A 16835-nucleotide genomic window follows, 5' to 3' on the forward strand; every position below is an offset into this window, starting at 1 on the left:
GTTGGGTATCAATGTCTTATTTCGGAAGTTTGTTTTTTAAAGGAAGTAATAACAAATAAATAATTTAAATACCCTTTTAACTTTTAAAATGTATAAGTGCTCGTGTGACCGCTCGCGTCGACTTAGTACTTAATACCTTTGCTTTTCTATAAGATTACTAACAAAATACAAAATTTTCAAATATTAAAAAAGAGTGATATCAACATCTTCGAACAAATTGTTTTCAAAAAGTCTTTTTCATAAAGAACTACGTGACCCTGATTCTCCATTATGAATGGAGATACGTAAGAGCAAGGAGTAATCCTTGTCGGGCCCAAAAAACAAAACAAAAATCTTTTTTGTTTCGTTTGTTTTTCTTTGTCATTTTTTTTATTTATTTTTATTAATTTATTAATTTATTAATTAATTTATTTTATTTTATTTATTTATATTTATTTTTATTTTTTTTATTTTTTGTAAATAAACATTTAAAGGAGACCACATCAATTTGTATTTTAATTAAAGGTGTCGTCTTAGGATGGGCGTTATGGGGTGCTAACACCTTCCCTACGCGTAATTAACTCCCGTACCCCCAATCTCTGTTTTCGTAGACTTTGCTCATTTTTATGGTTTTCCATAGTTTCTTATAATAACTATGGTTCCAAAACTTTTTTTTTTTACAAATTTTATTTTTTGGTTCGTCATCCCGTTGTGATTTCGGTTGCGACAAATGGCAATTCCATTGGGGACTTTAGAGAGTTATGCCATTTAATTAAATATATAAAATTGATGTGGTTGTTTCAATTTTTTTTGTTTTTTTTGTTACTGTTATTTTTTTCTCTCTTTTCTTTTTCATTCTTTTTTTTCGTCTTATATTTATTTGTTTTATTTTATTTTATTTTTATTTCTCATTATTTATTACTATTGTGTATATTTTTATTAATTTTGGATGATTTTTTATTTTATTTTATTTATTTATTTATTGTACATATTATTTTATTCTTATGCTTGAATTTTGAATCTTAGGATAGATGACTTTATTATATATATTAGTCTGTTTTTTGTCTCTATTTGTTTGCAGGAAGGGGTTTGGGTATGCATTATTCTCCCTTCACACACACACACTATGTGCATGACATGAGTGGGGCCCTATACCCGGGCATGAGTAACTTTAGAAGTAGAGGGGATTGTGTAGCAGTGTCATAGTGGATGTACTTCCCAAGTGGTCATTGTGAGAACCCCAGCTAGAGTTTGTTTCCTTCATTGGTATTCCCACCTCTTGTTGTTTACCAACTGTCGTGGGAAATGCTATGAAGTGGGTCATAGCTCTAGTGACCTTGATATTTAGGTATTAGGAAACCATCCTGGTAAGCGCATGTATTTTACCTTAGATCCATTAGGCGCCAAACCTTTGTTAAGGCACAAAGGGAGATATACACGTTTTTTATTCCTCGGTTTATTTTATTTTATTTTATTTATTATTTATTTATTTATTTTCTTTTCCTCTTGATTTTTGTTTTAGTAATAAAATCATGCATAATATATTATTGCATCCATATAGTTATGTTTTCCCATATCATCTCATCATGTTTATTTAATTTTAGGTCCGAAATTATAAAGCTGTGATTAAGTTTAAAAAGAAAAGGCAAATTAACATGGAATCTGGAGTCGGGGGGCAATTAGATTTTGTTTCTTTGAAGAAAAAGTTATCCATTAAGGTTGTAGAAGGTAATTTGAGTAATTTGAGAGAGTTAGCTGGAAGAATGAAAACCATATCAAGGAATACTTTCAAGAGGAAATATGAGAATTTATTAGGTTTGTTGAAAGTGGAAGTTCAAGTTGCATCACTCACAACTTTGGCCCAATACTACGATCCACCATTAAGATGTTTCACCTTCCAAGATTTCAGTTAGTACCCACAATAGAAGAATTTGAGCATATCCTAGGTTTGTCAATGAAGGGCAAGGTCCCCTATAGATACTTAGACCAACTTATCTCAATTGTTATGTTAGCAGGGATCTTGAAAGTGCATCCTGTTGAGCTAGAAGGTAAAATGATTACCAAGGGCAATTCGAAAGGCATCTCTCAGGGGTATTTGGAGTGGCATTTGCAACAATTGACTGAAGAAGGATTTGGAGAAACATTCATGGACGTCTTAGCTATCACACTTTACGAAGCCATGTTTTTCCCTAACATGGAGAATATCATTGACCACACCGCCATTAATGTATTTGTGGTTTACAAAAATCATTCAGAAAGCCCAGTTAATGCAGTTTTGGATGATATGTACGAAAGTCTAAACCTTTGCCATGACTTCAAGAAGAAGAAGATGTTATGTTGTTTACCTGTGTTGTACGTGTGGTTCATCTCAAGAATTAATAAGGGTATTTCAAATGTTGAGGGTCCAGTTGAAGAAGTTTTATTGAACAAGCCAGAAATTAAAGGGGCAAAGGATTGGGCTCAGTTTTGTGCAAGCTTGAATGGGGGAAAGATCAGATGGTGCCTTCCTTGGCAATCTAGGTCACGTATCATTTCATGTGGAAATTTTCCTAATGTACCTCTCATAGGCAGAAGGAGCTATATAAATTATAATCCTGTGTTAGCTCAATGACAATATGGGTATCCCATTCGGGGCGCTCCAAATCCAAGAACTTTGCTGCCCATATGGACACATTATGAGGAAGGAGTTTCCCCCGATTTAATTCGACAAATTAAGGGATGAGATTATGTGTGTGGAGGAAGATCCAAGGTCTTGGATATTTGAGGACAGAATGTCTTACAATCGATGGATTATGGAGAGAGTTAAAGTGATAAAGCTACCGTTCAAGTCAGACTTCTCTCCTTCAGAACAATCACAACCAGCAGAATCTGAGGAAGCGACAATCTTGAAAGGAGAAATAGAGGTAGTAAAGATGAAAAATGACGAGTTAAGTAATGATCTCCAGAGGCTCCAACAAGAATGTGCAGGCCTTAGGCATGATAATGAAGAAAGGACAAGGATGTACCAAGAGCTATTTAGGACACTGAGGGAAGAGAGGAATCATTCATTCAGAGTTAAACAAGATCTTGCTACAGCCAATGTCGAATTAACATTAAGGGCTCATGAAAGAGATGCAACAACTTCATCTGAGTACTACAGGAATAAAATGTATGAAGAGGTTAAGAGAGATAAAAAGGAAGCATTAAAAAGATTGCACGAGGCCCAGATTAAGATCAATAAGATGGAACAACAGATGAAGGAGATAATGATGACCTATGATATGAAGATGAATAAAGAACGTCAGAATCAAGCAGAATCCGAGAAAAGATATCAAGAGATGATTGCCCAGATGAATGACTACACATTGGGGCAAGAATGGAATATAAGACACTGGAAGAAAAGTTTTTCGCAATTGGCGGCCTTGGCCAATAGAGCCATCGAAGACATTCCACGATTACTATCTGAAGTTGAGTCTGCACAGCCGATTTTTAATCCTCCGAAGAAGATTGAGACCTTTTTGGACCACTGCAAGAAATTAATAGAAGAGATGAAGAGCATGATATCTAGGGCTAGAGATTAAGATTTTCTTTCTTTTGCATTTCATTTATAAGCTTTTTAGAGGGTGGGATTTGTATTGACTCTTTTCCATGTTAATTTACTTACAGCTTTATAATTTTGTTTAATAAATTAAACGTTTTGCATTGTTTTCCTTCGTTTTCTTTTTCTTATTATTTCTTTTTCTTAAATAATAATAGAGCAAAAATAATAAAAAACAAATACCACAAAACCAAGGCATCCCTACAGGACGCGAGCAAATAGAAAGAATATGGAAGATTGGGAAATAGCACAAGAGGCAGTGAAAGCAGATATCAGTCAACTAAAGGACCAAGTAGGTCAAATACTGGAGGCCTTGAAGTCCCTAAAGGCATCAAGAGAAGCTTCATCGGCAAAGGGTGAGGAAAGCACTCACGGCGGTCCTGTTACTTTCTCAGCATACGGATTGCCATCTGGTTACACCCCACCTGTTGGAGAATATTCAGAGACTGAGCGTGCTTCCTTCTCATTCCCAATCAATCCTCAAGAGAATGAAGCGACTATCTTCGCAGGACCCCGAGAGACTGTAATGCCCAAGCCTTTAAACACCACTATCAGTGTTAACTCTTTGGACAAGATTACATCACGTCCTACTATGCAGGCCGTATCCGCTGAGTTTAGGGAACGAAAACTAAATTAGAAATTTTGGAAGAATGACTACGAGCTATTGAGGGAGGTGGAAACTATGGGTTTGGCGATGTTGCAGGTTTAAGCTTAGTTTGTGATGTAACAATACCTCACAAGTTTAAGGTTCCGGAGTTTGAAAAGTACAAGGGTACCACATGTCCTAGAAGCCATCTAACCATGTATTGTCGAAAGATGGCTGCCTATGCTTACGATGACAAATTGTTGATCCACTTCTTCCAAGACAGTTTGGCTGGGGTAGCGTTGAGTTGGTACACCCACTTGGAGGCGTCTTGCATTCGCTCTTGGATGGATTTGGTAGATGCTTTTCTGAAACAGTACAAGTATAACATGGATATTGCGCCAGATCATTTGCAATTGCAGAACATGGCCAATAGGGATGCAAAATCATTTAAAGAGTATGCCTAACGATGGAGAGAGCTTGCTGCTCAAGTGGAGCCTCCTCTTCATGACAAGGAAATGGTGGCAATGTTTGTGAGCACATTATAACCACCATTCTATGAACACATGGTAGGGAATGTATCTTCAGTTTTCGCCGATATTATCATCATAGGTGAAAGGATAGAGATTGGGTTGAAGAATGGAAAGATTGCATATAGCTCGCTCGCAGCTACAACTCTTAGAAAGCTCGGTTTCAATCCAGGGAAGAAAAAGGAAGTAGAAGTGCACGCAACGTCCACAGTACCAAGGTGGGAAAACCAAGCCCACACTCAAAATTATCAACGACAGGTGAATCGACATCCTTATGTGACTCATACAACAGCTACCCACCAACCACAATCTCCATAATAGGGATTTAATCAGCCACTACACACCTCAAATAACACTTGGAAAACTTAGGCTAGCACAAATCTCAACCAGCCTTTGGGGCAAATCGCTAGTCCCAAAAGCAATCAAGAAAGGAATTTTGTTCATTTCACTCATATTCCTGTGACTTACACAGAGTTGTTGCCAGATTTACTCCGTAATGCTTTAGTAGCCATTTGCCCGATGAAGCCCTTGCAACCGCCATATCCTAAGAATTTTGATATAAATGCCAAATGTGATTATCACGGAGGAGCCATTGGACACTCTACCGAGAGATGCTTATCTTTCAAAGACAAGGTGCAAGCTCTAATAGACTCAGGGTGGTTAAAATTTCAAGAGGATAAACCCAACATCGAGGCCAATCCCCTCTCTAGGCATGGTAATGCTTCGATAAATGCTATTGATCTCAATGAACCCAAGTTGGTTAAGAATGTGAGCGAAATTCAGAGTTCACAAAGGGATATTTTTGAGGCGCTACTAATAGCAGGACTGTTGGAAGGAGAATATAACTTGAATGAGGCATGTGGGTTCCATCCAGGTGCTAAACACTCCATCAAGTTGTGCAATAGGTTTGAGAGCTTTTTGCAAAATCTGATCAATAAGAATATCGTACAAGTATGTCGTGGGGGTAAGGAGGAAGAAGTTTTTGCACAAACCAATGAGAAATCTGTCATGTCGCCACCAAAGCCATTGATAATTCGTTTCGCTATATCCACTCTTGCACCAACATTTCCGAAAAGACAATCTGTTGTCATCCTATCACTTTCACCCTTCCCATACAAAAGTGAGAAGGCGGTCCCTTGGAAATACGGTATACATGTGTTAGGAGAGGGACAACAAACAAAAAATCAATCAGCCGATGGGGAGCCAATTGTAGAAAATATATCAGGCACTGGAGGAATGACAAGAAGTGGTTGTATCTTCACCCCACCCATTTTAAGGAAGGACGTAGTTGGCAACGAGGGAATAACAATAGGAGAAATTAAAGAACTCTTGAAAGAAAAGGACGTGCAAACACAGGAAGGACCTAAAAAAAAGGAAAAGCAAGAAATATCTGATGCAGAGGCTTGTGAGTTTTTAAAGTTTATACAAAAAAGTGAGTACAAAGTAGTAGAACAATTGAAACGCATGCCTGCTCGGATTTCCCTTTTGGAATTACTTATGCATTCAATTTCCCATAGAAAGATGTTAATGAAGATACTCAGCAAAGCTCAAGTGGATCAGAATATTTCCCTAGACAAGTTTGAGGGAATTGTTGGCAATATCACGACTAATAATTACCTCACCTTTACTGATGATGAGATACCTACTGAAGGTAAAGGACACAATAAGGCGTTGCATGTATCTGTGAAATGTTTGGACCATGTCATGGCAAGAGTTTTAATTGATAATGGTTCCTCATTAAATGTGATGCCAAGATCGACGCTAGAAAAATTGCCATGTGATGGTATGCACATGAAGCCGAGTGCCATGAGTGTAAGGGCCTTCGATGGAAGCAAGAGGGAAGTAATGGGAGAAATAGAGTTGCCAGTTCAGATCGGTCCTTGTATCTTTCAAATAACATTTCAAGTCATGGATATTATTCCAGCTTACAGTTGCTTGTTGGGCCGCCCTTGGATCCACTCTGCGGGAGTGGTGCCTTCAACATTACACCAGAAACTGAAATACATAATGGGTGATAAACTGGTAATAGTGTCAAGTGAGGAGGACCTCTTTGTGAGTGGGCCCTCATCATCTCGTTACATTGAAGCAGCAGAGGAAGCCTTTGAGACAGCTTTTCAATCACTGGAAATTGTGGGGAATGCATATGTTGAACCATTTTCGATGGTCCCACACATGTCTTGTGCTTCCCTCATGATGGCCAAGGTTATGTTGAAAGAGGGTTACCAATATGGAAAAGGGCTTGGTAAAAATAACCAAGGGCTAACTTTCCCCTTAGAGGTCTTTGAAAACAAGGGTAGATACGGTTTGGGGTACAAGCCTACTAAAGAAGACAAGAGGAGGTTGTTAGAAGAGAAGAAGGAGCGAATCTTGGCTCGCATAGAAGGTCGAGAATGAAAGATAGGGAAGATTCACATATGTGATATCAAGAAAAGCTTCCGCAGTGCTGGATGGGTTAACACTTGTCAGATATCAGCTATAAAGGAAGGAAGTGGATCTGAAAGCTTGAACTTCGTGCGATCTTGTCCTCCAGATATGCAGCTGAACAATTGGGAGATAATAAATTTACCAATGATGTTTAATTTGAAAAAAATGTAATAGTTTTAGTTTATCCTTTTGCTTTACTCACGGTTTTAGGATGTAAGACTTTTTGAGATGACCATTTTTAATCTTTAAATCTTTTTATGCTCAATGTGACAATAAAATCATTTTTAATTGGCGTTTTTGTTTGTTTCATTTTATTATCCATTTTATAAACTCAAAAATGCAGATATGATGATGGATGTTTTGAAAATGTTAATGTCGATTTTCCTAATTTTGAGCACCTCGTTGATAATATGGAAGGTGATTATGAGGATGAAGTGGAACAAGAAACTAAAGAGATAAAACCCCATCAAGAGAATGTTGAAGTGCTCAATTTAGGAGATGTAGGAGAGATAAAAGAAGTGAAAATTGGCACTAGTGTAAAGAAAGAAGAAATACGGGAGCAATTGTGTGCTCCACTAAAGGAGTTAAGGGACGTTTTCGCATGGTCATATAATGACATGCCAGGACTAGATACTAACGTATTGCAACATAAACTCCCTCTCAAGCCAGAGTGTCCTTCCGTCTTGCAAAAGTTGAGGAGAATGAAACCAGAAATGTCCTTGAAAATTAAAGAAGAAGTAAAAAAGCAATTTGATGCTGGTTTTTTGGCTGTGGCGAGATATCCCCAATGGGTAGAAAACATTGTACCTGTGCCTAACAAGGATGGGAAGGTTCGAATGTGCGTTGACTACCGAGACTTGAATCGGGCCAGTCCAAAGGATAATTTTCCATTACCGCATATCGATACGTTGGTGGACAATACAGCCAGATTCTCGTTGTTTTCATTTATGGATGGTTTCTCGGGTTATAATCAGATCAAGATGGTGGCTGAGGATATGGAAAAAACTACTTTTATTACATTGTGGGGGAACTTTTTGCTATAAGGTGATGCCTTTTGGTCGCAAGAATGCTCGGGCAACTTATCAGAGGGCGATGGTAGCTCTTTTTCACGACATGATGCACAAAGAGATTGAAGTTTACGTGGATGATATGATCGCTAAATCTAAATCTGAAGAAGAACACCTCGTCAACTTAAGAAGATTGTTTGAAAGGTTACAAAAGTTTAAACTCCGTTTAAATCCGGCTAAATGCACATTCGGTGTGAAATCGGGAAAGTTATTGGGTTTCATTATTAGCCAAAAGGGGATAGAGGTCGATCCTGACAAGGTGAGGGCAATAATAGAAATGCCAATTCCCAACACGGAGAAGGAGGTGCGAGGTTTCCTAGGCAGGCTGAATTACATTGCTAGATTTATCTCCTAGTTAATCGCTACCTGTGAACCAATTTTCAAATTGTTGCGTAAAAATCAAGCTCTAGAATGGAACGAGGATTGTCAGACTGCTTTTGATAAGATCAAGCAGTACTTACAAGACCCGCCAGTACTGCGACCACTGGAATCCGGAAGACCCCTTATTTTGTACTTAACTGTATTAGAGGAATCCATGGGTTGTGTGTTGGGCCAACACAACAAAACCGGGAAGATTGAGCATGCAATATACTATTTGAGTAAGAAGTTCATAAATTGCGAGAAAATATATTCTATGCTAGAATGAACTTGTTGCGCACTAGCATGGGCAATTCATCGTTTGAGACAATACATGTTGAGTCATACTACATGGTTGATATCCAAGATGGACCCAATAAAATACATTTTTGAAAAGCCTGCTCTCTCTGGGAGGATAGCAAGGTGGCATATGCTTTTGTCAGAATATGATATTGTATATGTCACTCAGAAATCCATCAAGGGTAGCGTTTTGTTGAGTATCTAGCTCAATAGCCCATTGATGATTATCAACCAATGTAGCCTGATTTTCCAGATGAAGATATCATGGCTTTGTTTGAAGAGAATGAGGGACGCCAGGATGAAAAGGCATGGATATGGTTGTTCGATGGTGCATCTAATGCATTAGGGCATGGAATAGGGGCAATGCTTATTTCTCCGGAAAGTCAATACATACCAATGACAGCAAGACTATGTTTTAATTGCACAAATAATATTGCAGAATATGAGGCATGTGCCATGGGCATTCGAGCAGCAATTGAATCAAAAGCAAAATTTTTGAAGGTGTATGGCGATTCAGCTTTGGTTATCCATCAGTTGAAAGGAGAATGGGAGACCCGAGATCAGAAATTAATCCCTTATCAAGCTTACATCAAGGGGTTGATAGAGTATTTTGATTTTATAACATTTCAGCTCATTCCTCGTGAAGATAACCAATTAGCCGATGCTTTAGCTACCCTATCATCAATGTTTGAGCTTGTTCTAGACAGAGAACTACCAATGATCAAAATGGAGAGTTGTGAGGACTTAGTGTATTGTCATTTCATCGAGGAGGAGTCAGATGGTAAACCTTGGTATTTTGATATCAAACATTATCTTGAAACTCGAGAGTATCCTGAAAGGGCAACCGACAATGATAAAAGAGCTTTAAGAAGACTGGCTGCTAGTTTTATTTTAAATCGGGATGTCTTGTACAAAAGAAATCACGATATGGTTCTCCTCATATGTGTGGATGCAATAGAAGCCGAAGTGATATTGAAAGATGTTCATGAGGGCACTTTTGGCACACATATGAATGGGCATTCAATGGTCAGAAAGATTTTGAGGGCTGGTTATTTTTGGTTAACCATGGAAAATGATTGTTGTAGGCATGTGAGGAAGTGTGAGAAATGCCAAGTATATGCTGACAATATTAACACGGCACCCACAACCCTAAATGTTTTGACATCACCATGGCCTTTTTCAATGTGGGGAATATATGTTTTTGGAGCCATAGAACCAAAAGCATCAAATGGACATCGCTTCATTTTAGTTGCAATTGATTACTACACCAAATGGGTAGAGGCGGCCTCTTATGCCAGTGTGACCAGAAAAGTAGTGCCAAATTCATAAGAAGAGAGTTGATTTGATATATGGTTTGCCTAATAAGATCATCACTGATAATGCTACCAACCTAAATAATCAAATGATGACGGAATTGTGTACAGAATTTAAGATTCAACACCATAATTCTTCTCTTTACCGTCCGAAGATGAATGGGGCAGTTGAGGCTGTTAATAAAAATATAAAGAAGATTATACAAAAGATGGTAGTCACGTATAAGGATTGGCATGAGATGCTTCCTTTTGCTTTGCATAGATATCGCACGTCAGTATGTACTTCAACCAGGGCAACACCTTTCTCTCTGGTATATCGAATGGAAGCAGTACTCCCTTTTGAAGTAGAGATCCCATCCTTGCAAGTATTGATGGAAACCCAATTAGAAGAAGCGGAACGGGTTCAAGCCAGACTTGACCAGCTTAACCTCATTGAGGAAAAAAGGTTAAATGCGGTGTGTCATGGACAATTGTACCAAAGAAGAATGAAAAAAGCGTTTCACAAAAAGGTGCGTCCCAGAGAGTTCCATGAAGGCGATCTAGTTTTGAAAAAAATCTTACCTATACAAAGGGACCATAGAGGCAAATGGACTCCAAATTATGAAGGCCCGTATGTGGTGAAGAAAGCATTCTCTAGTGGGGCACTAATTCTCATAAGGATGGATGGGGAGGAGTTACCATTGCCAGTCAACTCTGATGCGGTTAAAAAATTATATGCATGATGATTCCATAATAAAGGATGCAACTAAGGATATCGACATTATTGTCAAGTTTTTGTATTTCGTTTTATTTGATCAATATATATATATATATATATATATATATATATATATATATCATTTCATAAATGTGTTGCAAAAGTGTCACATTGAGCTGATAATTAAAAATAATAAAAATATTGGTAAAAGGGTACATTTATGATGAATTCACTAAATGCCACGAAAATGGAAAAGAAAAGGAAAAGAAGGAAAAATAAGAGTTTTATGCATGCATTCATGCACCCTCATCACATCATACCATCAAGACTTTAAAAGCCCATAGGGGAAGGTTTTCACATGGCATTCACGTTGTGTTTGTTTATGCTTAAATCAATTTTCAGGTCCTCCTTTAGATGTAAACCCTCTCCTCGGGATTGGTTTAATCTTTTCAAAAAGAAATTATATTTGCAAAAAGTATATGTTTTTGGGATCGGGGCCTACTACGTGGTAATGGTCGCTGAATCCTTTAGATGTAGACCCTCTCCTCGGGATTGGTCTAATCTTTCTCAAAAAGTTTTAGTTTGCAAAAAGTGTATGTTTTTGGATCGAGGCCCTCTACGTGGTAATGGTCTCCAAATCCTTTAGATGTAGACCCTCTCCTCAGGATTGGTCTAATCTTTCTCAAAAAGTTTTAGTTTGCAAAAATTTTATGTTTTTGGATCGAGGCCCTCTACGTGGTAATGGTCTCTGAATCCTTTAGATGTTGACCCTGTCTGATAACGCTGTCGTTGACGCGATCAAATTAATACTACTAAACTATAGCAACTTCAGTATTGCTAAGATAGTAGTCAAAAAAAATAGAAAGGGTAAAGTAACTCTAAGTCGTCTCCCAACAAACACATAATTGATTTTTAACAAATTAGTTCTTATAAAATCTATACAAAAGAGTTAGTCAAATAAAATAATAAAAATATGAGGGATAAAGATAAAAAGATAAAATAAGATAGAAAAGATAAAAACAATAGTAAAGAAAATAGATTGATTCCATTGCTTTTTCAAAATAGATTCATCATCGATTATCTAAAGATTATTGCTCAATTAATTATTGTTGTAGATTTACAAATTAATCAATGTAAAGTCTCAATTAATTTGTTGGCGTTCTCACTTTTAACCAAAGTATAGTCTCAATTAAAAGTGAGAACTTTTAGATTATCCACAGTAAATTCAATCAAAGTACAGTCTCAATCAAATTTCACTATGCCTAATCATGTCTATTCTTTTATCTCGTCACCAAATAAAAAGCTTAATTAATCAAAGTAAAGTCTCAATTAATTGTAGTTAGAGTAAATACCTTTAACTAAAGTAAAGTCTCAATTATTGGTAAAAACTCATTTAATCATATGAAAGTTTCTAAATAAAATCAAAGTAAAGTCTCAATTCAATTTAAAAACCCTTGGACTCATATGACCAACATGCATATAGATTTAAAATCATTACTTCTTACGTGATTCAAAGATAAAAGACATAGATGAATGAAAACCTCAACAATAATAAAAAGAACAAAGAAATTAATTGATCTAACCTCAGAATCCAATTAAGAAACTACAATGGAATCAACCCAAGAAGTTTAGAACTCCATGAATGCAAAATAAAGAGAGAAGAATAGAGAGAAGAAAAGAGAGAGAAAGAAATTAGGTCCCCCTAAGGGTTCCTCAATTCCGACGTGTCGAGCTTGTCCTTTCTGCTTCTCCCTTGGTGTCTTTATATAGGAATTGGACTAGGCTTTTTTGTTGCTAAAATCCCTCAAATATCTTTTAAAATAAAGATAAAGATAAATATTTAAAAATATTTGGAGAGATATAGACTATTTGACAAATATAATTGGTTGATAATATCAATATATAATATAATTAAATTAATTAATTAATTAAAGATATATGATAAATTATCACCAATTAGTATTTGTATAAATTTTCCAAATCAACCCTTTGCAATCTCCTTAAATTATCTTCTAAATAATCCAATATCTTCAAGATATATTTGTTTGTTGTGGAACTAAAAAGATTCAAGAAGATCTTGTCATATTTAAAAAGATTTGGTAGTTATTATCTTTTAATATTTTATGATATAATTAAATAAGATAATTATTTAAACATATCAAATAAAATATCTAAAGATATATTTTTCCCAAATTATCTTCTATCATAAAGATAAAGAAAACCACAAGGTCCAATTTTTTTGTTCCTCTCTTCTTTGTTTAGCCAAACTTCTCCACTTTTTCAAGCTTTTCTTGCCGTCTTCATTCAATGCTTGGCTTGGATTTTTGTTTTCTTACTCTTGGATTTATCTTTAAGGTGTCATGAAGCTTTATTCAATTTATTTCCACACCTCCATGAGCTCAACTTAGCTGCAGCTGCACTAACACACCTCATAATATCCAAAGAACATTTATGCAACTGAAAAGTTATTTTTAACATGTTTTTGTATCTCATGCTCAATAAACCCAATTATAGGAAATCCCAATTAAATCAATCTTTAAGCACACAAATTCAATTAAATACCCAGAATTAAACATTAAATGAGGGCAAAAATATGCACTTATCACTCTCCTCGGAATTGGTCTAATCTTTCTCAAAAAGTTTTAGTTTGCAAAAAGTTTATGTTTTTGGATCGAGGCCCTCTACGTGGTAATGGTCTCCGAATCCTTTAGAGGTAGACCCTCTCCTTGGGATTGGTCTAATCTTTTTCAAAAAGAAATCATATTTGCAAAGAGTATACCTTTTTGGATCGAGGCCGTCTACGTGGTAATGGTCACTGAATCCTTTAGATGTAGACCCTCTCCTCGGGATTGGTCTAATCTTTTTCAAAAGGAAATTATATTGGCAAAAAGTATATGTTTTGGTATCGGGGCCCTCTACGTGGTAATGGTCGCCGAATCCTTTAGATGTAGACCCTCTCCTCAGGATTGGTCTAATCTTTCTCAAAAAGTTTTAGTTTGCAAAATGTTTATGTCTTTCTGGATCAAGACCTTCTACTTGTAATGGTCATTGAATCCTTTGGAAATGAGGTTGTTGGTTTGTGACTTTTGATTTCATGTTTCGCCTTTGTTTCTTTTGAAATCGGACGAAATTAATGTCTTTATCTTTACTTATATTTCTTTGAGAATATGAAAATGTAACATTCTCATATTATCAAGAAAAATCTAAGTAAAGAGGGGCAGCTGTCAACACCCAATTTCGTCCCGCTAAATAAATAATAATAATTTATTTTTTCAAAAAAAAGGGTAAAAAATATAAAATATAAAATATAAAAAAAATAAATAAGTTTTCTCTTTGGTTTTTTATCTGTGTCTAAATAATAATAATAATAATAAATAAATAAAAAGAAAAAAAAATTAATTTTGTATGTATTTTCTTTTGAGGCTTTGTTTCTATTTTAGCCCAAAATACTCTATATACCCACACCATTTTTCTTGCAACTAACGGCAGCCCAACATTTAATTTTCGCACCCTCACTCTATGCTTTGTCGTTTTTGCTCCAGATTAAGAAGTTAGTCTAATAATTAGAAATAGAATATGTTCTAATATTTAGAATTATTTACTCTAATTTTGTGCTCTGATTTTATGACACCTCCTTTTCCAGATGAGGAAAATATTAATATGTTTCTCAAGAATATCTTTTTTGTAATTATAATTAATCTGTCCTGATCACGTTTGATTTTGTGCTCTGATTTTATGACACCTCTTTTTTCCAGATAGAGAAAGTAGTAATATAATTCAAAACAATATCTCTTTTACTAATTAGAATCAATTTTGTTGATCACGTTTGATTTTGCGCTCTGTTTTTTTCTATGATTTAATTCCCATATTGTAATAATATTAAGACTAGTTCTTGCCTTTTAAAACTCGTTGTAATTAAGGCACACCTTCGATCGCCACCCCCACGTGCTTCTTAGTGTTCCAACGCAACTATTGTAAGTATGATCTCCCGTTCAGGTTCCCAAAATTAAGTTTTTATTCTGTTGTGCAGTATTTCTCGAGATGTGTTTTTCATCTTGGTTGAATTTGATGTTTTCACTATTTCTTTTTGATTGGAAAAAACATTATTGTCATGCTTTTTGGGGTTCATTAGTTTTATAATTAATGTTTTGTTGATTGCTTTGGGTTGTGAATGTTGTTGCGTGAATAAGTGAGATATATCATGTTTTGACATTTTATGAATATGTTGTGCCATATTTTTTTCATGTTAAGGATTGTAAAACTTTTTCATATTAAAATAATATGTTTAATCCTAAACGTTATTTTGTAATCTTTTATTTATTTATTTTCCTAATGTTTTCATATATTGTGGATATATAATAGTCACATTTTGTTGGGTATCAATGTCTTATTTCGGAAGTTTGTTTTTTAAAGGAAGTAATAACAAATAAATAATTTAAATACCCTTTTAACTTTTAAAATGTATAAGTGCTCGTGTGACCGCTCGCGTTGACTTATTACTTAATACCTTTGCTTTTCTATAAGATTACTAAAAAATATACAAAATTTTCAAATATTAAAAAAGAGTGATATCAACATCTTCGAACAAATTATTTTCAAAAAGTCTTTTTCATAAAGAACTAGGTGACCCTGATTCTCTATTATGAATGGAGATACGTAGGAGCAAGGAGTAATCCTTGTCGGGCCCAAAAAACAAAAAAAAAATCTTTTTTGTTACGTTTGTTTTTCTTTGTCATTTTTTTTTTATTTTTTTTATTTATTTTTATTAATTAATTAATTTATTTATTTATTTATTTATATTTATCTTTTATTTTTTTTATTTTTTTTAAATAAACATTTAAAGGAGACCACATCAATTTGTATTTTAATTAAAGGTGTCGTCTTAGGATGGGCGTTGTAGGGTGCTAACACCTTCCCTACGCGTAATTAACTCCCATACCCCCAATCTCTTTTTTCGTAGACATTGCTCCATTTTATGGTTTTCCATAGTTTCCTATAATAACTATGGTGGCGACTCCAAAACTTTTTTTTTTTACAACTTTTATTTTTTGGTTCGTCATCCCGTCACGATTTCGATTGTGACAAATGCATAACTTTAAAGTTTTAAAAAGTCATGATCAATATCGTGTATGTGAACATGAATATAAGTTGTTATTTATTGGTGCAACTATTGTCAAACCTCATCCTATGCCAAATATACCTTTAAAATTATACAAGTTCAAAAGTACGAAGGAAATCGTAGATGGAGATTGTTGTCCATCAATCGTGATTCGTATGTATATATTACATTTATGGTTATTTGGTATATATTTAAATGTTTGGAACTAATTACTATCACATTGGAATCAAATATTATTGGGGTGGTTCAAAATGTAAGAATCAAATTGTACTTTGTGCGATGGATATGCCACAAAGTTTTGGGAAGCTGTGAAGGATATGAAAAATGAAGGCAACTTTGTGATTATTTTGACTCAAACAAAGATTAAGCCTGCTTCAAGTAGTAAATATATTCTTCTATATATTGTTTTATTATGTAGGAATTTAATAAATTATTTGTCCTTTAGGGCAGTGGCCAGTTTTCATATCAAACTCATGGCATGGTTCAAAGTTCTTAATGGACGATACCATTCATGAGATTAAAGAAATGAAGCAAAAGTTGATTGGGTAAGTGAATTTTGAATTTTAATGCTTTTTTCTTATATCTGAACTTATTTTAATGATTTGGACAATTGTAGATTAGCTCCAATGGATATCTCTCACTCACAAATTAGAAGTTATCTAACTAGATGCTCCTAGAGTAGTGAACAAGATAAGTTTATGTGTAAGGTTGATGTTAAGATGATTTCTGAAATTGTTGCAATGAAGCAGGTAATATTCAATGTCCTTTTTAACCTTAAATGATGTATGAATTGTTAATATCAATTTGTATATGTGTTTATTTATTATAGGAAGCATTTTGTGTCACTATTGCAAAAACAATGAAGTTTGTTTTGGTCAAGATGGATGGA

At 35.0% G+C, this 16835-nt stretch overlaps 3 protein-coding genes across 3 annotated transcripts; all 3 read left to right on the forward strand.

Moving 5' to 3' along the window:
* Positions 1–1634: 1634 nt before the first annotated feature.
* LOC114184642 lies at positions 1635–2590 on the forward strand. Its single transcript, XM_028071958.1, has 2 exons — positions 1635–1887; positions 1995–2590. Exons 1-2 carry the CDS (start codon positions 1635–1637, stop codon positions 2588–2590), a joined length of 849 nt encoding a protein of 282 aa, XP_027927759.1.
* Positions 2591–4705: 2115 nt separating this feature from the next.
* On the forward strand, positions 4706–8136 carry LOC114184643. Its single transcript, XM_028071959.1, has 3 exons — positions 4706–4927; positions 5039–7008; positions 7437–8136. Exons 1-3 carry the CDS (start codon positions 4706–4708, stop codon positions 8134–8136), a joined length of 2892 nt encoding a protein of 963 aa, XP_027927760.1.
* A 4-nt stretch (positions 8137–8140) lies between these two features.
* On the forward strand, positions 8141–10146 carry LOC114184644. The gene is made up of 2 exons (XM_028071960.1): positions 8141–8464; positions 9058–10146. The coding sequence occupies exons 1-2, from the start codon at positions 8141–8143 to the stop codon at positions 10144–10146; spliced, it is 1413 nt and encodes a 470-aa protein (XP_027927761.1).
* Positions 10147–16835: the final 6689 nt, after the last annotated feature.

Source organism: Vigna unguiculata, chromosome 5 (genome assembly GCF_004118075.2).
Source record: "Vigna unguiculata cultivar IT97K-499-35 chromosome 5, ASM411807v1, whole genome shotgun sequence".
NCBI classification, from domain to species: Eukaryota; Viridiplantae; Streptophyta; class Magnoliopsida; order Fabales; family Fabaceae; genus Vigna; species Vigna unguiculata.